Here is a 25,903-nt window from a genome sequence, read left to right as displayed (position 1 = left end):
TTGGACTCTTCAGAAGAGAAAACTGAAAACTGAGGCTCTTGGAGGTTAAATAGCTTATCTAAATCCACATTGCTAACAATGGCAGAAGTGGGACTAGAGCTTCCCCCACCCCGTACCCCAAATCAAAGTTAAAACAATGGGACAATCCACACTCATTAGGATGGCTGTTATCCCCAAAATGCAAAATAATAAGTGTTGGTGAGGATATTTAGAAGCTGGAACCCTCATGCATTGCTATCTCAGAATGTGAAGTGATGTGGCTGCTATGGAAAACAATTGGTAATTGACCAGAAAGTTAAATATAGAATTGCTGTATGACCCAGCAATTTCACTCCTCAGTATAAACCCAAAAGAATTGAAAACAAGTACACAAACAGATGCTTGTGCAGCAATATTTATAGCAACATTATTCACAATAGCCAAAAGGTGGAAACAACTTAGGTGTCCACCAACAGATGAATGGATAACACCATGTGATATATACATACAATGGAATATTATTCAAGTAGTCTATATAAAAGAATAAAATTGTGACTCATGCTACAACATGGACAAACCTTGAAAGCATGCTAATTAAATAAGCCAGACACAAAAGGACAAGTATAGTATGATTTCACTTATATAAGGTATCTAGAAAATATCTAGACAAATTCATAGAGACAGTAGAATAGAGGTTACCAGGGAATGGGAGGAGGAGGAAATGGGGATTTCGTGTTTAAGGGCAAGGAGTTTCTGTTTGGGATGAAAACATTTGGAACTATATCGCAGTGATGGTTACACAACCATTGTGAATGTATTTAATGCACTGATTTGTACACTTAAAAATGATAAAACTAGTAAGTTCCATGTTATATATCTTTTACCACAATAGAAAAAAAAAATTAAATACAGGAAAAATATTATGATGAGCTTCATTTACCTTTGTTCCCCAAACTGGGAAGCTGAGTTTATTTTGGGGTCTCAGGGGCCCTGATCTTACTCTAGGACAATCTTGGAAGGTGGGTGTAGTTTAAGTTTTCAAGGCTAATTCCCTACCAGTCTTGTAATGCTCACATTCCAGAGATCCTCCGTGGTCAGCAATAAGTTGGCATTGACAGGCCACCCAATTCTACGTCAAGTAGAAATTAGACAAATACATGTTTTATGTCTATGTGATGGATATGTGAGGTTGTGCACACCTAGCCTCAGAGATGAGAAGTGAGGGTATAAGTGTGAGGTATTTTTCCTTGGTATCTACAAATTAGCTATTTTTGTACATCAAGAGTAAGCTAGAGTAAAGGTAGAACTAAACTTTTCACATTTTTTTGGTGCTTTAACACAAAATCTTTAGATAGATATATATAGGCTATAAATGTACTTCCCAGAGATCTTCTTCTTGCTAAAAATGATCAAATTGTATTATTTAATATCATTGCAAAGAACATTTCAAAAATAATCTTTGATGTTCAGCTAGTGTGGAATCTCCCAAGAGATATTAATGGAGATTTTAAGGCATATAATCCATTGTGTTTCCCTGTTATGCTTTAAAATATCCCACAGCACTTGCTTTAGGGAAACAAAGTGTTTCTTTCAATGTAATTTCATATGCTTTTTTTAGTTCATACTGAACTTTTTTCCTCAGAAAAAGTTTCATTTTAGCTTTTTCTGCCTCTATTAAAAAGTTTAGGTTTGTGGATGTATAATTTTTTTCTACTTTCTAGGTTATTTTACACTTCATAGTTTTGAAAAACTGAGTATAATCATTGTATCCATTGGTTTTAAAATTGAGATTCACACAGAGAAATGGCCATATAATACAGTAGCTAGGAGCACTGATTCTGGAGTTGGTGCACATGGATTTGAATCTGAGCTCTGCCATTTACTGGCTGTGTAACTGCGTGCAAGACATTTGACCCCCATATGCTTTAGTGTATTCATGTGTAAAATGAAGCATACAATAATATCTACTGTATAGAATTGTTCTGAGAAGTAAATGAGTTAATATTTGCAAAGCAATTGGAATAGTGGTGAGCACACAGAAAACACTAAATGTTACATAGGTTAAATAAAATAGTGTAGCTACCCCTGGACTTCGTGTTCTTATTTTATTTTATTTTTTTCATCTGCGGAATGGAGATCTTTAACTCAAACAGATATGTGGATGTTATTGTAATGTCAGTAGTAACTATTGCTCAGAAATTCTTCAAAAGGAAGTTGGTAGAAGTTATTGTTTACTCTGAAAATTATCAATATTATCAGGATGCATTTTCAGTAGAAGAATAACTCTCAACCAATATAAAGTAGTGGGTTTTGGTCAAACACCTTATTTTCTTTTGCACCTCTGCCTTAGATAGGAAAGGAGTCTTTTCATGACAGAAGACATCAGATTAATCATCATGATTCCACTAACTCTTGACATAATAATTAATCCATATAAATTACCCAAGTGATATTAAGAAAATAATTTATATAATCTGTGATGTGAGAAATCAATTGTTTCATTATTCATCACCCATTGTGCAATTTTGATTTAATTTGGTTTGTTGTATTATTTTACTGCTCTATTAACTTAATGATTTGAGCAATTATTTATAGTTTGTGGTACTAGGTAATAGATTTAGAGGATATTATTAGATAATTCATGATAAAGTGATGTTTATGAATATTATAGAGAATTCTTCCATTTTAATTTGAATGCTGTATGCAACTTGATCATAATGAATTCATATTCTTCTATAAAATTCATATAATACAACTATAAGTGTAATTTTCTGTTGACATAGAGGTATAGTAATTATCAACATTATTTAATGTAGAATAGGTAGCTAATTGTACTCTTGGCTGTCAGTTTCTTTGTGTATCTCTGGAAGTGTGATACCGTTGCTGTTCTAAAGTCAAGTGAAAAAAATAAATGAGTTGATGCTCTACCATTGTTTATTTTTTCAAAAATTTCAAACCTCCTTCTATTGCTGACTATAGTTTTGGAAATTCCTCATAGATGTCTTTGTCCTGACTTTATACCATGTCCTTCTCATCATTACCAAGACTCATACTTTTAGTAGCTATGTTTATGTGCATTTGCTCATGTGGATTTCCTTGTGGATTTCCATTTTTCTCTAGATATATAGATTGGAGTGGCCTAATGCTAATCAAAGTTTTTCCAGAGAGAAACAAATTATACAGGTGCACATTCTTGTTTACAATTCCTTATTCTCAAATCTCTGAAAACTAAAAAGGAAGAGTAACCTTTTTATTGGCAAATCTGACCTGACCTGAATTGACATGAAGTTATTTATTGTTTTCATCCTGTTTATTGTAAGTATGCATACATTTAAATACAGAAATATTAATGATTGATTTCAGGATGCTGCCCCAAGCCCCCATGGAGATATTATATCATATATAGTATATACACTATATTGTTCTAAAATCTGGATAATTCACGTATTTTCAAATACGTTTGGCTGCAAGGATTGCATGTAACCTGTAATCATGATTGTTTTTGGTGTTCTGTTACCGTAAGAACTATGTGGTCTAGGAATATAAATTTTATAGTTATGAATTTTAATCTTTAATTTTTCTCTTAGATTACCTTAGTCCTAATATATTGATGAAATGTTTTTAAATTATAACTAGTGGTTCCAACATCCTTGAAACAAACAATTATTAGTAATGTGGCTAGCCAAATTCTCATATCACATACTTTTAAGAAATATTTGACTGGTCTCACACATTATTTATAGAGATTAACAATGAATTCCAAATTAATATGAGCCATGCAAATAGTTTCCTAGCATGTGAGTATAATGGCCTTCTATGGGATGTCTTAGGACACTGAGATCGTCATATATTGCATCTACAGGCAGCTCTTTAGGTAAGGCTTTTTGAGCACCTTCCCACCTCCCCACCTCAGTCTGGGAGAGGGCATTTTTTATGTTGAATGCATTGTTGTTATAGTATTGTTTTCCATGTAGGATATATAAAGTATTAACCAAGAACATTTTAGTGAGACATGTTCATATTAACTTGTTTGTGAAAGTATAACTTTTTACCTGTCATTTATAGGTATTTATTACCAGGAAGTACACAATTCTTCATGAGAACACCAACCTACACCTTGAAATACAGTTCACCTGGAATGACTCGCTCCAATGTTTTGTTTACGTCCCGATATGGCCATTTGTGAAACAGAAAGGAAGATCACCATGGATTATGCATAATAGCAATTCATTTTTTCCCTCCAATTTAAACATGCAAAGAAAGTGACCATTAAGTGCTGTTTTATGTATATATGACATATATGTGTGGAAATATATACACATGTGCACTCAAATAATACATATATATTTATTATAATATATGAAAGAAGAATTAGCAGAAAACTGGATATAAGACTTAACCTTTCTGGAAATGTAATAAACCATGCTAAAATTGTTTACACAAATATGTGAATGTCTAGAATTTGCTAGGTTTATAATTAATACGTTCCTACTAGAAATGTTATTTTTGCTGCAGAATATATAAAACAGAATTGATCTTGAAGATCCCATTTCAGTGTTAAATTATTTTCTAGACAACACATCTTTTGACTTGGAAAAGCATTAATAGTATAATACCTTATTAATTCTCTTATATATAGTAGCCATTTAAAATGAAAAAGCTAGAAGCCTGGTGTTGCTTGATGATAGGATTAAATATAAAACGGGTTTATCATTACTACAGCACACTGCAAACTACTATAAAAATCCCAGCCTGAAATTCCCAACATTTTTATTTCTCCATATGAAAATTTAGCTACTTGTGATGATGTACATTTTCAGTAAGGATCTAGTAAGATCATATAATGATCTAAAATAGAAGACAATCCAGTGGGTTAAAGTAAACAAACATAAACTAGCTTTCATTTTTTATGTTTCATTGGGAGTCACATAAAGGAACAGAAAATGACGGTAATAACAAAATCTTTCCATCTGATTTTTGTATCTCATATCACTCACTTTTATTTGGAAAGTATATCTCCAATGGGTACATATGGTTAAATACAATTTCTTCTGTTCTTCAGAAGTAGAAGAGTTGACATTTCAAACTCATTTTGGAGTTATAGGGTAATGTGTCACACTTACAAGTCTCTCAATGTTGAGACCAACTAACATTGCAAAGTCTAATAAAGAGTTTCACATTGTACCATAGAAAATAATCTAAATTATTGCAAATGGAAGAGTTGGATTACTAAATATTATTAGTCATGGATGTACCCTTGAGAATTTTCAAAAATCAAAATAGAGTGTGAAGTTTTCTTCATGTGTAAAGTTATTCTGCATGAATTTCTTAGCAGTTTACTTCCTTTTCTTGCTTACAGTTTTAAAAACGATGGGTGAGCATTCAGTTTTCCATAAAAATATCAACACAGCAGTATCATTGACATGGAAGTCCTTAGAAATTGTGATATTCATCTTTTAGAAGTCTGTTTAAACTTCTCCCAACAGTCTTATTTTCTCACAGATGCTAATTATTGGCAAAATGTAGGAAAGTTTTACCTTTTACTATCCTAGAAACTGTTTTCAGTAAATCAAGAAATGGCCCCAAAGCAGGAGAACTTAAGAGAGGCAAACTGTCCTGTTTTACTTTACAAATTGGAGAATTAGCAACCTGAAGTTGTAAGTTAGATACATTTTGCTTTTAGAGCCATATTCTGAGGCTGTGATAGGCTAAAATAGGTTTTTCCTTAAATTATCGCTACTTGATTCTTTATGACTACCTAACATCCATATTCCAATAGATACTTTTCCTTGCTAGATGCATCCCAAAGAAGAATTTGTTATTATCTTTGTGGAAAAAGAGGATGAGGATGTCAGGATAAAGGAAGTTACATTTTAACTCTGAGTATTTGTGACTCCACTTTGTGAATTACTAAATTCATTGCAGATTTCTTAGAATTAATAATGTAAAAATTGGGATATTACAAAATCATTTTAAGAGTGATCAGCAAGTGGGTCTTTTCATGAAGTATTTTTTTAAATCATCTTTCTTTTAAATTCATGATTTCTCCATGAATGAGACATAATTTCAAGTGTCTGGTATATGATATCAACCCAGTTTGTTGGTCACTCACTTGCATTAATTTAAATCAAAATGGTTATTTTCTTATGCTAGAGTGGGTGCTTTGGAACTTCTGTCCTTAGTGAAAGAAGACTAAAATTTTTATTTAAAACAAAAAAGAAGAATGTTTAACATGGGGATGAACCCTCTCCCCCTAGAAAACACACACACACACACACACACACACACACACACACAATTTAAAAACCAAAAATAAGTTAAAATGTGTGAAACTACTCAATGAACAAATTTCACTTCTCTAGCTACTTAGAGCTGGCTTTTTTTGAACACCAGAATTTTATTGCTCACATTTGCATATTTATACTGATCTAGTTTGATGTGATAAAGTTGTGAATAAAAGCCATGTGCTCATTATTTATATATGCTACCTGGTATGCTGTGGACTATGGTTGCTATAGTGCTTATTCCCTAATGAGAAACTAAGAAGAGAAGATACACTAGTAAACCATGAAAGTCTCTAGAGGCCACAGAAATGTTTTAGAGGTATAAAAAATTCCTTAGTTTTTATTATAAATTTTTTATTCATAGGGTTAAAACATATTAATATAAGTGATAGTACGGGTCTGATTCTCTCTCTCTCTTTTCCAGGAGAGAAAATAACTTTATTTGAAAAACTCCAGAAGTTATTCAATATTCACAGGAGTTTTTAATAGGGAATTTGGGTTACTTAAGTTGAAAGTGTATTTTCATTCTGTTAGAGAAAACATATCTCTACTCATTCTGTTAATCTAAGATCAGAATGCTTTCCAGAACCGTGTATGATTGCAATGATTTCCAGAATTATATAAAAAGCAATCTTTATTTTAAATCATCATCTATGAATATGGTATGAGATTACAGATTTGTTTTCACTTTAATTATCAAGCATTGTAATTAATTAGCATTTGCTTTATGTAATCCAACTATTGTGATTCATATTTTTATTTATTTTTATTAGCAACAAATTTTATTTTACTAGCATTTCATTTACCTTGTGTGTATGAAAATGAAGCTATAACAGGATCAAATATGGAAATAACCTCTGCCAGATGCAAAGACTTACACATATTTTTTCCATATGTCTAAATTAGGTCTAACTACACAAAAATTGCCTACTAATTTCTCCTCCCTAAAACTAAAATGAGCCAAACTCAGACAAAAACAAACAAAAAAACACTCAATTTTCTTTTCATGTAGTATTTACAAACAACTAGATGATAGTGGCTTTTAGACATCAAGGATTTCATTCTAATTCTCTTTTTAATTTGGAAAGCATATGATTATAGAATTTCAAGTTGGAAGTTATCTAACTTGAAATTTTACATTGTAATATAAATTAATCCAAGTGCTTTTGTCTTTAGCATGTCAAAACCATTATGTAAAATTCTTTTTAAATCTAAACATACACATTATTTGACCTTTTCAGTGTAACAAAAATTGATAGTTGCATAAACTCTATTATTTCTAGGTTTCTGTAAAGCACTGATTCATTTTTAAAAGGGTACTCTTTAAAAATAATAGCAAATACCTCGAGAAGAGTGACAGAAAATACCTTCCTTTTCTTTTCTGTAATGCTAATTTACATTTCAAATCTTAGCTTACCTAGTTTTAAGGGCTAAGCAATAAAAAGTGTAACTTCAAATAGTTGTGTTGCTGTGACTTAATTTTTGAAAATTGGCTTTGCTCTTTAAATTGAGAAATTTATGTTTTCAAGTTCTGAATTAGTTATCTAAATATTTTGGGTTAATAGTACTTACAAATAAATTAAAAATTGGAAATATATTCATGATGAAAATTTTATTTCTTACACTGCTTTTTATTTCTTCCTTTTTTCTTTGCTTCTCCTCATCTTCTTCACTTTAAGCTCCTTTTGAAGTTTTGACCTTTGCGTGAAGAAGGTCAAGAAAAGATATCTGCTGCCTCTTAAATATTGATTTTCCTTGTATTTTATGGTGGTGTATTTTTGTCTCGGCAACAGTAAAACTTAGATAAAATGTGTTTAGATCAAGTTCTGTTCATCTGCTATTTTTAAGAACCATGTTTCTATGCCTAGAAAGCATTGATTGTCTAGACCATTTGAACCAAGATGTATGGATACAAAGAATAACCTTGCAACCAAAAAGTAGTATATTAAAACTTATTGCACTCTTTGAGATTGTTGCCCTTTTTTGGTGATTTTTCGCCATGTCATAAATGGGTGTATGGTATATTGAAGGAAAATGATTCGGGTAACACATTTTGTATTAACTGGGCTGTATTATCTAAGAAGGGCTACATAAAACTTTTATTTTATCCATCCCTACTAACTTGAAAACTGTTGGTAAAATCATTATTCAACAGACTAATATTTTTTAAATAAGTAAGAAGGCTTACTTTACAAAAGTAATCAGATAATGCTCTTATTTCTCTTTCAAAGGCTAACAATGGCAGTTCTTGGTCCTGAACTGGTTGGTTCATCCAGTTAATACTGTACACGCTACAATATCGAATATTAATAGATTTGCTGAAGATTCTGGGTTTCAAGAATAGCTTGAAAGCAATACATTTTGCTACCATGAATCATGACTCAAATTATCCCCCATGTGCTTTACTACCTGTGTATGAATGCAAATGTTGTTACAGAAAATATGCTTGAAATGTCAACACAATGTGCAATTACTATTGCATTGTCATGCTTTAGCATGTGATATCTGTATGGTGAAGTTATTTCAATTACTATAATAAAAAATGTTTAACATAAGAAAGCTACAACATGTCATCAAATGGTTATTTCTGTTTTACACATACACACCGTGTTTTTAGTAGTGGAGGAGACTGGTCAATTAAGCTTTCAGGTGATGAAATATATTTTCACAGTAATTTTCTTCTGCTGTGTAGACAGCAATAGCACTATGGGGATAACTTTACCTTCTATTAAAGTCAGGTCGAGTAAACAAAATTGGTGTCAGTTCTTTTCCTAGTTAGCTGAAAGGCAAACCTTTCTAAAATTTAGAAATGATATTTTCATATGTCTCTAGTATCATTCCTTATAACAAAGTATTACTAATCTGAATAGAATTATATTAGCATCTTAGTTATGAAGTTTATTTTTCTTAAGACTTTATCATTTTGTCATCGTTAAAACATCATACTAAGCCTCAGTAAGAAGCATATCCTAGTCTCATCGCCATTCATACCATTGTTCTTTAAGGTGATTATACAGAAAGAAGTTTAGAATATTTTTCCTTTAAAGAAAGGAAGCACTTCGGTTAAAAATCCTGTCACATGATAGGAACTTGAATGCATGAATGCCTTCGTTTTTGGAATTGACGATAACATGGTATAAATATTGACTTAAAAATGGTTTTAAAAATTATAAATTATTTTTATAATGTTAAAGTATTCCATGAATGCCTTAAAAGTTAATTTTTTGACTTTTTTTTCAGTGACAGGTAAAGATGAGGCTAGTGTGGGTAGTTTGGTATCTCCTTATTTTATCAAATAATTTGTAAGATATATGTATAAATTCAATTAAATGACTAGACATCTTTTTAAATTATAAAATAAATCCTGAAATAATTTCAAGCGTAGAAAACTTCATACAGTGCCGTAAAACTAAAATAACACAGCTATTTTGCAGAGAGGAAGATAATAGATCTTTAAATTAATTTGGAGAGAGTTATCCCTTCATGATTATTCATGTATGTATAGAATATGGTGACAACAATGCCTATCACCATGATCCTGTAGGTTTGTAAAACATTGGGTGTAAAATTTGGGTTGTGTTTCTCTGCTTTCAGGACCTGAGTCCTTAGTATCTTAAGATATGTTGAGAGTTTTCAGCAAGAGATGAGAACGTACATCAGTTTCTAAACTAATTTTACTATGGTACCTTTCATTGAAATTCATTTCCCAGCACTAATCTTCTGTTGACCAAACTTTGGAAAACAAAAAACTAAACCATTCATTTATTAATAAAGTAATCAAGGTATTTACTTAATCATTTATCAAATATGCACTGGTGGTATAATTATGAACACTGATAAATCTAGTGCAGGAATTTACTTGAACCTGTCAGTTGAGAAAGTTTTGGTCATTTCCGGAGGAATCTTTGAAGCAGGGTTTCAACAGGGATGGCTTGATCCAAGAATGATGGTCACAGGTAAATTACCTTAATGGTAAACCTGAGCTGTATTAGACATTTGCAACACAATTGTGATATGCAAAGTGATATAAAATGCTTAAGAATGTAGTCAGAATGAGGTCCGAGCTTTTAGAAAAAGATATTAATGATTTCTTGGGTCTAACATGATAAAAGTTTGTCTCTAATGAGATTCTCTTGTCACCCATCAGCAGATAAGAGCTTTGTACGTAACACACAGTCTATCTAGAAGCACTTGCCATTTGAAAGCATCTTCTTATGCAAACAAAAAAGGCCTCTTGGTTTACACCAAATTTCCCTCAAAGCTGGAATTGATTAAAAGTGTGTTGGATTATTTGTGAGAGGCAAGATTTATTGAACCAAATTTTCCCCATATCTAGGTTTTCTTTAAGCAGTATGTTAGACACTTTGGAAGCCTTAAGAATTTTCATCACATTCAGTTCTGTTTGGTCCTATGTGAAATATTGCCAAATTAATCTCCCTCCTAAAAATGTAGTAAATCTATGACTATTCCGTGTGTCTACAGAGTTGTATATTGAGTGGTACTAAGACTGATCTAAACTGAACTGTCTTACGTAGTTATCAAAAATGTTGAAATTTTGACCTAGAAAGTAGTGTCTTGACTGTTGTAAGGAAATGATGCCATTTTCATATCTTTACAGCAAGCGGGTCTTCAGTATTTGATATAGTAATAAAAACATACAGTAAGAAAAAGCAAATTCCAAATCTTGTCCTAAGAACAGGTGCAAGTAGACATAAACCTTTTAAGTACTAAATTGACACTGTTATGACAAAAACTTGCAAGGATGATTCAAAGCGATATAAATTTAGCCAAGCTCTGTTATATTATAGACTGTTGCTAGCATTAGAATAAATAACTTTAAAAAGGTCAAGGAACATAATAAAATTCATTTTCAAGCCTGCAGTATTCTGTTAGGAGTAAAAATATATCTACATGTGTGTAATATATTTGATTTAGGGGAAAAATGTATAGCACAGCATATGTGAAAAATCTAGAATATATAAACCTTACTACAATCTAAGAAAATACCATTTCAGCATATAACTTCATTTTCATTAAAATGATGAAAATGTGAAGTCAGAAAATCATTTAGTCCTTAGGCTAAAAATAGGTAGATCATCAAAACCTAATATCATTTTAGCTCAAATTGGTATTTATTCAGTAAATGTTCTACATTTTTTTGATTCTTCCCAAACTGAAGCAATAGACTTGTCATAAAACATTTAGTACAAATAAAGGATAAGTAGATTCCTCAGAAATTAGCTTGATTTTATATTTTAGCCTCAGGTTTCTCAGCCAAAGATTACTTATAATTTGCTTTGGAATTTGTTTTTTCTGACCATGTCCACGTTTCTCCATTTCATCTCATTCAGTTCCACGTTTCCCATGTGATGCATTGCCATGGTGCCCTCACTTGAAGAATGGTAATCATTGCCTACTTTGGTTGTTTTAACTAAAACATTGAATACTTATCATACATGTATGGGAAGAGTAAAGGCAGATCCCACTTCTGCATTATTATTTGTACTTTGGATGAATATTTTTTTTTAGCAATTTGGCTTACAGTCCTAGTGTCCTATTTCTCTGGATAGCAGGTAAATGGTCACAACTTCTCTGTAAAGTTCTGTGTCTTCTTGGAACCTCTTGAGACTATACGCCCTGGAAAAACCATGAGAGGCCACTTCTAGACCTTGCTTCGCCCTGCATTTGCTAAAAATTTCCACAGCAGTTTGCAGATCTGACCTAGGTGCGTAATTATTAAATGGGGGTTACAGATTTCTGAAAGACTCCATAGCACCATAACACCTTGCCAAGTAATCCCAGGGCTTTGGGAAAATGAAATTAAGCACCTTACAAAGACTGGAGTCTTTACTGTCTTCCGTGGTTTATTATTTCTCATCTACGTTTTAAATTTACTTTTCCTACATAATAGAAAACACACTGAATAGGAAGCAGATGACATAAGTTTCAACCCTGGTTTTGCTGTGAACTTCCTGGGTGGGAGAGAGTTCATTTCCTAAAAATAATAGCAACTTTGTCTACATGAGAGTCTTGTTGTGAGGAAAATAGGAAGCACTACTGTCGGTAGCAAACTACTGTAAATTCCTCATTGTATATAAAAAAATGTCTCACTGATGATCTGAAGACTCTATGATTCTAAATCCGGAGGGCTATCATTGGGCTTCAGGTTCTCCAAGAATGGGACTAAGGAAACTTGTTACTGGGTGGTAATCCTCTTCATTCCTTCAATAAAAACCTTTTGCGGACCCACTAAATTCACTTTCAAAATCACAAAGTAAGGTATTTACACAGCGAAGAATTTTAGACAAAACAAAACCAAAACCCTTAGATTTTGTTATTCCCAATTAAGTAAGATGCTGAGTAAAAGAGTGACCTCAGACGCCAGACGACCTGGGTTTCAATGATTCTGGGCCTCAGTTTCTTCATGGTAGAGTAGGGCTTTCTCTGCAGTTTTGTGGGGAATTATTGGAATGTTCTATGTAGAGTTCTGAGCCTGGCACGGACCTCCCAATAAATGTTTGTTGTTATTTTTATTTCCACATGAAACACAATTCTGTTGATATATTTTAGGACTGGGGGCTCCTAAAGCCAATCTGGCATCTGGGGCATCCTTCAGGGTCTCCCACTGCACATTTTCCAGCCTTGCTCTCTGCTTTGTTCTTTCTTTTATAGTATGCCAGTTTCGGACAAGGGACAGTGTAGTTGTTCATTTCCCAAAAGGTTTCTCTAACCGTTGAGATCTCTGAGTAAATACTGAATTGAAGGGCAAATTGACCAATCGGTAAAGAATTAGTCATGTTTGTTCTCAGGAAATGGTAGTTATAAACATTATAGAATTACCACACACATGCCTCTTCTGAAACAAGAAGGTGTAGAGAAAAATCAATAAATGAAAGATTTTTATTGGCTATTCCTGGTTTTGTTCAACAGGGCCTGATGAGCACCACAAACAAAACTAGGCCTCCTAGCTGCCAAACACCACTGAACTGTGCTCTGAGATAAAAAGAACTCATATTCTTGGTGGGGAGTTACATAATCACTATTATATAATATTAATGAAGACACGTAGTACAATGGAGATACGAGAGGGTATGTGGGAGTATAGCAGAAGTAATGAGTATGCTTTGTGGGAGAACTGGTGTCAGTGTCACAAGGGAGCAATTGAGTTGGGTTGAGTTGGGTTGGCCTTGATATGTGAGCAGGATTTCAACATACAGAGCCAAAAAAAAAAAAAAAAAAAACGACTCCAGACACAGGGGGATGTCAGAGGTGAGATGGCCTGAACGACTGAGGCAACAGAGAAGCTTAGTGTGATGTTGGGGTGTTGATGGAAGAAGAGAGGTAGGTTGGGGCCAAATCACGAAAGCCTTAGATGCCACTCTTCAGAGTTTGGGTTTTACCCTTTATACAATGGAATCAATGGACATTTTTTATATCAAGTAATGAGGAGATGGGATCTGCATGTTATGGTGTTGCCTATGTTGGCCTTGTGGAGAGGAAGGAACACAGGCCTTGGAGGCAGGAAAGTAGGACACTGTGACTGCAGGGCACATAGGTTAGGCACAAGGGCCTAAACTTAAGTGGGGTGGAGATCCAGATTTAAGAGGGGTTTCTGAGGAATAATGCCTCAGACTTTTTGATCTATTTTGTGTGAGGAATGAAGGAGAACAATCAAGGAATTGTCTAAACATGTTTTCGTTGTTGTGAAAAAAAAAATCTTATTTGGTCTAAAAAATGATTGTGTGTTTAATATGCAGGCTAAAGGTTGTTTCCTTCAAGGCTGCTTACCTTGGCTATGGCATGTAATTTCATTTTGACAAACACGTATTGAGTATCAGCTCTGTGTCAGGCACCATGCTAAATACCAGAGAAACAAATTATTATTAATAAGATAACGCCCTCACTTTCCATGAGCTCAAATTCTAGTACAGGAAAAAGTCACCTAAACAAATAATTACAACAAAAGGTAATTATTTGTAAGGAATTGCCTAAAATGTTCTATTGCTGTTAGCACGGAACACCTCTAGGTAACGTGAGGACCTAGCTCTGGTTCCCACATGGAATGGCCCTTACAGCAGCAGGGGTAATGAGTAATGCAGAAAGCAGAATTGATGTTTAATGTTGTAGACTCTCAGGAGGCGAAAGCAGCTCAAGATAAACTTTCTCTTCAGAAAGGACTCTGGACACTCTACAATTTTATCTTTAATCCAAATGATGAGAAGTATGCACCGTGGTAGCTAAGAGGCAGGATTCAGGAAGTGAACTGCCAGCATTTGAATCTCAGCCCCGTCACTTCCTACCAGTCTGCTCTTTAGTAAGTTCCTTAATACCCTGTTTCTCATTTTCCTAATCTGTAAAATGGGGATAATAATGATAGTAGAAATAGGGTGGTTATGAAGATTGATTTGTGCATTTCTGAAGACATCAGTGAGATGAAGTCTTATGTTCATTTTTTATGATAGGGAGCCTTCAGAATAACTATACCAGAAGTCAGGTTTTTATTTTATTAAATAAATACCTTAGTGATTTGGTGCAGTTTTTAAAAAGTTATCTTTATTGTATGGTTTCACAATAGATTCTGATTATATGTTGTATTTAAAACTGATCCTCATATATCTTCAAGTTAATGATTTGTAACATTGAAAATTGCACTCCCATTGATTGTTCTCTGCAGTGATAGCTCTTTCTTTCTATGTTACTGACACGATGATCTTCCTGTCCTTCTGTCAATAATATTAGAAACAATCTTACATCACTAGATATCTTTCCATTCCGAGGGTTTAATGATAAAGAGACAAGTCTTGCTGCTTTAACGATTATATTTTCTCTAACATCTTTTTTGTCTCTAAAATACACTTTTGTTATTGGTTTTCATCATGAAGAAATACATGGAAAGATTAATTTAAAAGGCACTATATCTGCCCTCGATGTCTGGTACTATTTATCAATTGCTCAGCTGTGCTGTCACTGTTAGTGACATTGTTGGAACCATTTAACTGAACCATCCCTCAATTAGTCTCTTGCCATTATTTATATGTAATCATTAATTAATTAATATTATATTCTTTTCAATAAAATAGTCACCTTGAGGTATAACATCTTCAAGTGGGTCCAAGGGGAAGGCAAAACTGGCCTAATAATCAATCAAACCTTCCCTTGAGAATCCTCCCCACACAGTGAACTGGACCTAATGCAAGCACGAGCTGCTGGACCGTGCATGAAGAGTTCATTTCAGTGCCTTTGACGTACGTGAGCTGCAGAACACTGTGATACTTTAGAAGTTGCGTTTTCTTGTCTTGTACAAAGGATGCTCTGCTCTGAGGTTTAAACAGCAAAACAGTGGTTTCCTGAGTTTATTTCGTTAAATGTACGAGTAAGTCTTTTAAAGGAAAGGAAGACTGAGGAATCTTGACTCTTGCCTCCCAAAGGTGAGTGTACCCCAAGGAGCACACAAAAAGGGCTTGGCTTATGGAACATCATTTTCAAGTCTTTGTCAAACAAACTTTGGCTTACATTGTATATGCCTTAATTTATGCCATTGAACATCCTCTTTATTCAGTCTCGTATTAAAAATAACAAAAGTGTGCAGAACACTCTCTCATATTGGTTGAGCGTGGTCTTTTGAGAAATTAAAAATTCCCAAAGTTTACCCAGCCCTATTTGACTGCTGTAGGGAACTTGATTTAGGCTGGTCAAGATCTCACAGTTCATGGGATAGAGGCCCGCCCACCTGGGGCTTGGCTTCCACAGAGTGGGATACTCTCTCTCCCTCTCTCTCTGCCCCTCCCCTGCTCTTGTGTGTTCTCTCTCTCTCTCTCTCAAAATAAACAAACTTGAAAAAACATATGATGGAAGTGCGTCTCTGCAAAGAATCTTGTTTTGGAGGAGAGAACATGAAGAAATAGTCACGGTGAATAGTTTCTATTCTGACAACAAAATGCCATAAATCATTGGATTTATAAGTGGTTTAAAGAGAGGGGGAAAGATGCCCTTTTGTTCCAGATACTACACTAAATTTGGTAATATCTTCACTTATACAATGGTTAACATGTAATGATTTCTTCTGAGAGATCCTTTTTCAGTCTTCTCATTCATTGCAATGCGGAAAAGTTGCTAATTATGTATCAATTATCATTGATCAAAGGGAAAGGTTGTTTTTTTTTTCTTTTTTTTGGCATGCTCTTTCACATTTTGGCATTTCTAGTAGTATGCTGGTAACTGTTTGATTACAAGCTCCCCCAAACACACACACACACACACACACACACACACAGAAACAAAACCCTATTTTATAGTGTTTGCCAATTTCTGCAGTGTAAACACTCCCGCCATGACAGATTTCAACTATCAAAGCTATGTCACTAAACATGCAATTCGGAAGTTGTGAACACAGTTAGCTCTTGCAAGCTGGTACCAATCGGCTCCACTAAATCACTGGTTCTGATTTGAAAATTGGTGATCACCCAAGTTTTTTTTCTTTTCTGTTTTTTAAACATTTGTACCTTCTGCTACTACTTATGTCTCTCCACTAAATTTTCTTTTCAAATGGATTATGGTTTGTTACTGCAAACATGTTAAATCGGTAGAGCACTTACAAGACTGCAATTATATTTACCTTCTTCCAGTCAATTAGGTTTCAGTGCTGAGTTTCTTTCATAGTATCCTCCTATCCATTCCCTTTGCTACTTTTGTTTATTATGAAATGAAATTTCCTGTGAGTCCATAAATGAAAACGTTTGAGTGTGTGCTCTAACTGGCTTTTAATTCATGTCAATTTAGAAACTCAGAATTATTTAAAGCGGTTCTAACCGTTCTAAGGTTAGCAATTAGCACTTTAATTTGTGCAAATGGCCCTGAAAATGCTGTATCAAAACAAGACTGTTCCCCTTAACAAGAAAACCTTTAAGAAAGTTTAAAAAATCAGTGACACTCAATTTGAACAGTACTACTTTTTCACCAAGAGAGAGCAACATAAGCACACTTTACAAAAATACATTTCCACGGCCATAAGTGGTGGCATCGTGTCCATGCTTTATTTAGGAACCTATTACTTTACCTGCCTCTGAACTTGACAGACCAAGTGCAGTGATTAGTTAGGAGTATGGCAGTTGATGATGCATTCTGTAAAGGATCATATTTTTATCTCCAGGTATTTTCTATGCACAACATGTTTCTTCTTTATGATTTCACTTATCCATGTTTATGAGTTTCTGAATATCGGCATTGTTTTTCCTGTCAGAAGTGGTTTTCGACAGGATCTATTCTCTCCAACGGGTATAATGAAGTTAAGTAAAACTGGAAGAGTTTTAGATTGTGTAAGTGGTGGATTTTTAATTTTTATATTGTTTCAACATAATCAAGCTGCATCATATCTAACTTTAAGAGAACTGGTATGTCTGGAGATTTTCTTTAGGAAAATGTTAGTACTATTAAGTGTACTTGCAACTCTGAATAAAAAAAACGAAAGTGTGAAGATTTCACCAATAAAGTGTGTACTTTCAAATCATGAATTGTGATTAACTTTAAAATTTTTGCTAGATTCTGTGGCTTAAAGTTTTACCTTAAGTATTTTAAGGACACTATTTCCTCTCAAGGTTTTCATACTTCAGTAAAACACAGTGTCTTTAGATTGCAATAACTAAATATCTAACTTATATTGCTTCCATATAACAGCAGGAGTACCTGCAAAACATATCAGTTAAAACTCGATAAGGCCAAATCTTAAAAATGCCAGTGACAAATGATGTATTATACTTACTACATTCATGTTTTATGGATCTTTAGATACTTGTCAACCTCTGGGGGGTCATTTACCAGGGTGAGGGCAGAAAAAGAAAAAAAAACAAGGTCATGGCTACAATAAATGTATTAATTCTGTGCTTTTCGGAAAGGTATTTTCATGTACGTGATTTTTAATTCAGAAAATTTTTAAAAATTAAAATACATCTGAGGCATTTATTTTTAAGAGGTTTATTTTTAGAAGTCTTTATAGGAAGAAGCTTGTGGATTTAAAAAATTCCATGTAAATATTTGCCTGGTTTCTGTAGCTTGCTCTCAGGAATATTGACGGGCATAAGTTAGGAATATTAATGCCACAAGGAGGCGTTGCCTTGTGTCTTTGTACCCTTGAGGTCTGATGCTGCTCTTGTCCTTTCAATATTTAGTTTTGAAAAAACAGTAATTATATCTAAGACCCTGGGTCTAATTCTATACTTGACATAGTTACCTCAGAATATAATGAATTTTATGTATTCAATGAGCCACCTACTTTTTTTTAAAGCATCCCTGGATCCTTTTCAAGATCCCTAGATCCCTAGATTAAAGCATCCTGATATATCAAATATATATAGTCAGTGAATACATGTATATATCAATATACATATATATTTGATAACCAAAATAACTGTAACTGACAAAGTCGTAATTTTATAATTATAATTTAGGAATTGTTCTAGACATTAAAAAAAATTCACTTCAAAAAAAATTTCACTTCACAGTTCCTTTACACAGAATGCTCCCCTAAAGAATTTAATGATAGATTTCATCTAAAGAACAATTCATCTAATAGATTAGATGAATGAAATCTTGACTTACAGACTTGAAAAAAGGCTCAATCAATCAAGCCATCAAACAGGTATATACTGATCACATACTATGTTCCCGGCAGTCTTGTAAGAACGAGACATCCCAGTGGTAAAATATCTCTGCCGATGAAAGAACATTCCATTGAAAGGTCCTGGAATGGTACAAGATGGTGTGTTGAAGGAACAGAGAAAGGCCAGTGGCTGGCCTGGAATGAGTCAAGGAGGGTGGTACAGATGAAGATGGAGAGGAAGGGGCTATTCACACAGGGCCATCTAGGCCATAGTGTGGACTCTGATTTTAAGTTCAGTGGGAAGCCATTGGAAGTTTTAAGCAGAGGAGTGATACGCTGCTATGCCTTTTAAGAAAGGTAATTCAAGGGGCACCTGGGTGGCTCAGTCGGTTAAGCAGCCATCTTCAGCTCAGGTCACGATCTCGCGGTCTGTGAGTTTGAGCCCCGTGTCGGGCTCTGGGCTGATGGCTCAGAGCCTGGAGCCTGCTTTTGATTCTGTGCCTCCTTCTCTCTCTGCCCCTCCCCCCATTCATGCTCTGTCTCTCTCTGTCTCAAAAATAAATAAACGTTAAAAAAAAAAAGAACGATAATTCACACTCCTATATGGAAAATAGATTGTAGTGTGACAAGAGTGAATAGAAGAAGGTCAGTTGAAAGACTACTAACGTTGATGAAGTAAGAAGTGATGGTAGTTTTGATTAGGGTGGGAAAGAGGTGAAGAAAACTGGAACATTTTGGAATATATTTGGAACATAGAGCAGAGGAAACCCGCTCATGTTGGGAGTTAGTAAAGGCAAAGAAACAGGATGTTTTAAGATTTAAAAAAATTTTTTTAAGTTTATTTTTGAGAGAGGAGAGAGAGAGAGCACAACTGGAGGACGGGCAGAGAGAGAGAGGGAGACACACAATCTGAAGCAGGATCCAGGCTCGGAGCTGTCAGCACACAGTGTGATGCGGGGCTTGAACTCACTAACTGTGAAATCATGACCTGAGCTGAAATCGGACGCTTAACCAACGGAGCCATCTAGATGCCCCTGGATGTTTTCAGATTTTTTTTTTTTTTTTAATTTGAACATCTGAGTGTATGATGGTGCCATTTATTGATGTGAGGAGGAACAGTTCTGTGAGGGCTAGGGAATATAGAATTCAGTCTGGGACATGTTAAATGTGATATGCAAAGTGGAAGGATGGATAAAATGGTTGAATATAAAAACAGCTACTATTATCATCTCCGTTTACAGGGAGAAGTGAGGTATAGGAAGGTTAAGCAGTTAGCTCAAGGTCGCCAGCTTAGTTTTTAGTCAGTGGAGCTGGGATCAGAACCCAGGAAGCCTGGCTGACCCAGAGTCTACACTTTTAGTCACTCCTCTGTCATTTTGGTACACAGGGTTGGAGATACTTAAAACGTTGGTGTTGGGGCGCCTGGGTGGCTCAGTCAGTTGAGCGGCCGACTTCGGCTCAGGTCATGATCTTGCCGTCTGTGAGTTCTAGGCCCGCGTCAGGCTCTATGCTGACAGCTCAGAGCCTGGAGCCTGCTTCAGATTCTGTGTCTCCCTCTCTCTGACCCTCCCCTGTTCATGCTCTGTCTCTCCCTGTCTCTCCCTGTCTCAAAAATAAATAAACGTTAAAAAAAAAAAAAAAAAAAAACAAACAAAAAACAACGCTGGTGTTGGAATGGGCTCACTTGGGAAAAGAAGTTAGGAGAGTAGAAAGACAGACCACCGTGCCTATGTACTCTTCCATATGAGGTGGCCAAGGAGATAAGAAGGGAGACTGAAAAAGAGCAGCCACTGGAGTCTGAGGAAAACCAGGAATACAATGGGTCACAGGAGCCCAGAGGAGGGATTATTTCAAGGAGATGAGAAAGCTCCATCGATGCAGAGGAAGGTGAGGAGGGAAGTGGAATGGTCAACAAACATGGGGCTGTTTGTGACCATCACAAGAACAGTTTCAACTGAGCGATGGGGAAGGGAGCCTGTTGAAATTAGGTGGAACATACTCTGGGAAACACAGGCACAGGCACAGCCTTGAGAAGGCATCTCATGTTGCCATAGGTGTGTAATGTGGACAGAGAATTGCATTCCGTTCTAAGGCAATAGTATGGAGAGCATGGACTCTGGAGCCAGACAGACCTGGGTATTAATTCTCTGCCATCTTAAGCCTTTTACATAACCTCTCTGAGCCTCTTTTTTAAATCCATAACGTTTGTTTCATGCAATTCTTGGAAGAAGCTGTTGTTTACTTCCTTGCTTTTCCTTTTGTAAAATGCTTATTCCCTTTACCTGAAACCTGTTGAGATCTCTACCTGCCTCTAACACCCTCCTGAATAACTGCCTCAGTCCTTTACGTTATGGCTGTTAGGTCTTTCTAAAGTTGCATGAAAAAAAATTTTTTTTTTTTTTGCGATTATTCACATACTTTTCCTCCTATTAAATTGTGTGCTCGTTAATTAAAACGAGGTTCCTCTCTTTGCATTTTGTATCTCTAAACACCCATCAGATTGTGTGCATTGAGTATGTATTCCTCAGGCTGTGTGAGTTCAGCCGGAAGTCAGCGCCGCCCAGGGTGGGGAGAAGGAGAGAGCAGCGAAGGGAGCTCACAGGGCTGGAGGTAGCCGTGCAAGCGCACAAATCCACTTTCAGTTTAAACTCCAAACGCAGACAGGGGACAAAAGAGCCTTAAAACTTCTCATCACACGATCCAGAGAGAAGGCAGCTCTCAGAACAAAGGATGGAAGGTCCCCACAGAGCGAATTCAGACTTGTGTGCGGCCTCAGAGAAACGGGGAGCTGCCTCAATCCACAGCCGGAGTTCACGAGCAGATTGGAGGTAAAATTTCCAGGAGAAACGAGTTATGGTATATCCACTCAGTGGTTTGAGCTAAAGCTAAGACTTAATAATAAAGAGTACCCAGGGGCGCCTGGGTGACTCAGTCATTTGAACTTTGGACTTCGGTTCAGGTCAAAGGTCAAGGTCAAGATCTCAGCATTTGTGCGATCAACCCTCCCCCCCTCCCCCCTCAAGGCTTTGTGTTCAAAGAGCAGAACCTGCTTTGGATTCTCTGTCTCCCTCTCTCTGCCCCTCCCCCTCTCAGGCGCAAGCGCTAGCCCGCCCGCCCGCGCTCGCGAGCGCTCTCTCTCTCTCTCTCTTCAAAATAAATACAAACATTTAAAAAAATAGAAGAAAAAAGAGTCCCAAAATAAGAATGAATGAAGTGAATAACCCGATTTTAGAATGTTGGGGTTTCATAAACTAGGGTGTGACAAATATACTTGTAAAACTTGATTTCATTTTGTACCGGAGAGTTAATTATACAGGGGCATGAAGTAGATAAAACGGTGATTGAGCCAGGTTTGTTCATATGCTATTTTCCAGGTATTACAGAATTTTTCTTTTTGTTCGTAATCCATCCATTTCCTGATTTCTTTTTAAGGGTATTTCTTATTGCTCTCAAATTGAATCGCTTTATCCTGGCTCACATATTATGAAGATAAAAGAAATCGGGTCAAGCCTAATGAAACTCATAGACTAGGACTTTTGCTATCAGACAATAAGTAGAAATGAGAAATGAATGTAATCGTCCCTCTATTATTTATGGGTTTTTATTATTATCATTGTATTTCATACGGGCCAGTTGGGGATAAAATTTAAGCATATGCATATATACATACACACACACATATACACACATACACACACAAAAACCTCAAATTTATAAGTTCAGAAGATAGGGAGTGTATTTTTCTGTCAAGTTCTACTGACATGTAGAGGGTGAAAATCCTATAAAGGCTACATAAATAATAAAGAAAAATTAAGTATAAAAATTGAAATTTAAGATCACAAAAATGTAACAAGTCTAAAAAATAAGATCCACCTTCACTTAACTCATTCAGGAAGAGAGAATAAATACGAAGAAGTCTGAGGTGGAGAGGGAGAGAATCAGAAAAAGAAATAGGCCTCAGACATCATATGGAAGAGACAAAGAGAGGGAGAATAAGATTTCTCCTCAAACAAAACGATGTAAGTATGAATGCAAAGTTTCACATGCATGCTCTCTTTATTTGGATAAATTGCATAGAAAAAAGAAGAGAACGCCATATAAATACACCAAATAAAAGAGATTATGAACTTCCTAAAGGCAAGGCTTGTTTCCCATTTATCTTTGTGTTCTCAGCTTCTAGCACACCAAAATAGGGTTTTGTAAATGTTTGTTAAATTGTTGAAAAAACAGAAAGCAATGTAATTGAGTACTATCTTATCTTATAGCCTACAAAGCACCTTGCAACTACAGGCATGAATAGATTGTATAAACTGTAGTGACTTCTCCAGGGACTATAAGAAATTAACTGAATGTTGAAGGTTTTCCACCTATGCTTCAGCCTGTTAATATGGAAAGCATTGGAAGATAGGGGTTCTGACTTGGAATTGTTGAGGTCAGCATTGATAGGTTCTGAAATGGTCAGTACAAATTCATTTCAAAAGACCTTATGGAAAATTTCTCTGAGACTGAATGTCATACATGCTTGTGAATATCCAGAGAAATGTGGAATGCGCTATCAGTGTTTTCTAGGACCTGGTAAATTTTAGGTATTTAATTTTGAACATGGAGTATTACCAAATTCAGTATATAGTGTGTCTAAATACCTGTGTGGGCTTGACTTCAGAATTCCTCGTAGCCATACCACTTCTACATATTTTCCTTCTTCTTGGTTTTCTTTTGATAAGGCAAGAAACATATTTGACATAGCTTCTAGAAAAGAATTGAAGTATTCTTGTTACACTGTTCTTAATATATGAAACCAAGGGAGAAATTGGCTTGAAGCCTGGCTCCCCAGGAAAGCCCATTTGCCCACTTGTTCAGCTGGTGAAAGGGGTTGTAATAGCTGATGTGAATAACTTGGAGTACGTGAGTATCTTGCCTTATTCTCCTTTTTCCAAATTGGCAGGTTTTATTTTTGTTGTTGTTATGCTTTTCTACTAGGTAAACTGTGATTTATTGTTTTAAGGTGTGTTTAGACCTAATCCTAATAGAAACAATATACAGCTTTGGAGTTTTGTCATGGGATGCTGCTAGGGGCATTGGGTGAAAGTAATCGCTCAACATAATCCATATGAAGAAGTTGAGGGCTGGTGGCATCTCCTTTTACTGGGATACTATCACTTGAAGACTCTGGGACACTGTGTTGGGACTTTCAAGCGTCCTGAGCTGCTGAAGGGTCAGGGGGAGGGGGTGGATTAGGCACAAAGGATGATTCAGTGTGGGGCTGAACATATAGGCAAGATCACCAGGTGATAAATAGACTGCAGTGCATAGTAAGTTCCCAGATGGTAATGGAAAGACCTGCTGATGGAATTTCGCAGCATAAGTGATGTGCAGTGGTCCATTGGATGCTCTTAGAATAGACATAGGCAATAACATGCTTCTCTATGCCTCTCTGATGCTGGTAAAATATGGCTTTAGATCTGGAAAAGGCTGGGCAGTTTCTGGGTACACTATGTTTTTCCTCCAGGCTCAGGCCCCCATCCTGGGCCTCATTGGTGTCTCCTGCTGGTCAGATTCTCCTCTTCCGGCCCTCTGAATCCTTATCTCCTCTGGAGTGCCATAACCAGGCTCTCTTTTGGTCTTTCTAATTAGTGTTTATGGCATAACTTTATGTCCTGAGCTTCTTCAGTGCTTTGCCTTTTTATTCCTTGCCCAATTCCCCAAACCATGCTCTCTGAGTTAAAAAAAAAAAGTATATAGTTCTTTTTTTGCAAAATAGCCTGGTTCTTGCAAGGAAAAACTTTAGCATTCACACTTTTGTCTCTGCTGTCGGTTTCAAAAATGTACTTTAAAATTTAAAAACTGAGCATCAACTGCTTCTTTTCTCTTTTCATTCCTGTTACAACGAGGCTGATCTCCCGGAGACAAAGAAGGCTATTCATTATTGAGTGATGGGTTCACCAGGATTTTGTGGGGCTTATGCAGCCACCTGTGCAGGGAGAGGGGACAGCATTCAGGGAAGCCTCTGCCCCCATTCATCTGGTGTCATACAAATATGTATTTTCTGTAGTGCAAGGCACAGAGTACCCGGCTCTGGCTGCCTTGAGGGGACTTGTGTGTGTGTGTGGGTGGTAAAAAGTTAGGGGAAGAGGGCCCACATTAGTGCGGTAGGGGCTTGTAGTAGCCACAAATGGACTCTGAAAGAAAGATAATGTGAACATCCAGATGGTATATAAATAGTCAGGAATAGTCAACACAGAGCTATAATCAGCACCACCTAGGTGAAAATGTTTTGTCCCTTTCTCTAGACATTCCTTGTTTTGCTCCAACTCTAGCAAAGCCACAAATAGGTAGGTGACGGAGACGAAAAGAGACCATGCCCAGCTTCTCCTTTACAGGAGCCTGGCGTCAGGTTGGGCCTGAGTCTGTTGGCGGAGGGGAGAAGGTTTGAATGAGATGTGAGATTAAAGTCTTAAATTTAACAGAGCCTTCTACTACCTTGAAGTGAGTCATAATTACCGTCACGAGGCCAATTTTTGTTGTTGTTGCTGAAAATGACCAAAAAGCTCTGGAACTGCCTGCGATGTCATTAAGGAATGGGAAAGGGGAATCTGACATATTGAAAGGCAGTGGTAGGAGGAAAATACAGCTGCTTCCTGTTTGTACTCATTACGTTCAGCCCTTTTCAATAAACTGGTTACACATCTATTGATTCTTATGTAGTTCTACAGTGACTAATAGCAACCCACACTGCATCTCAATAGCACGAGAGCTAAAAGACAGAGAATCATAGGCAGAGCATGGAAAGGTTCTAATTTCCCAGCCTATGGAGACGGATGGATGAGCTGGTCCATGTGTCTGTGCGTCTGTGCCTGGAACCCAGAACTCTCTTTCTCCTCCTCCTCAAGTCCCAGGCCTCATTTGTCAACATTTTCCTTTTAACCTCTTTCTCATCCCATGTTTTCTGATTTGCTTTGACAAGATCATCTTCACCATCACCTAAGCTTGACTTCGCCTTTGACGCTCCTCTTTGCTTTACCACTGATGTTTAACAGGCACCCAA

General features: G+C 36.0%; 2 protein-coding genes across 2 annotated transcripts in view; both read left to right on the top strand.

Moving 5' to 3' along the window:
* Positions 1-7,860, top strand: part of TTLL7 (tubulin tyrosine ligase like 7) — a 142,008-nt gene extending 134,148 nt beyond the window's left edge. The window contains exon 21 of the mRNA XM_042997676.1: positions 4,045-7,860. Within this exon, the coding sequence (XP_042853610.1) occupies positions 4,045-4,165 (121 nt within the window). The 3' untranslated portion in view covers positions 4,166-7,860. The remainder of the gene's footprint in view (positions 1-4,044) is intronic.
* A 12,816-nt stretch (positions 7,861-20,676) lies between these two features.
* LOC122240779 overlaps positions 20,677-25,903 on the top strand; it is a 103,109-nt gene continuing 97,882 nt past the window's right edge. The window contains exons 1-2 of the mRNA XM_042993856.1: positions 20,677-20,745; positions 21,402-21,686. Of these exons, the coding sequence (XP_042849790.1) occupies positions 20,677-20,745; positions 21,402-21,686 (354 nt within the window). The remainder of the gene's footprint in view (positions 20,746-21,401; positions 21,687-25,903) is intronic.

The sequence above is a fragment of the Panthera tigris genome, chromosome C1 (genome assembly GCF_018350195.1).
Source record: "Panthera tigris isolate Pti1 chromosome C1, P.tigris_Pti1_mat1.1, whole genome shotgun sequence".
Taxonomy (NCBI): Eukaryota; Metazoa; Chordata; class Mammalia; order Carnivora; family Felidae; genus Panthera; species Panthera tigris.
This window is presented reverse-complemented; position numbering and strand designations above follow the sequence as displayed.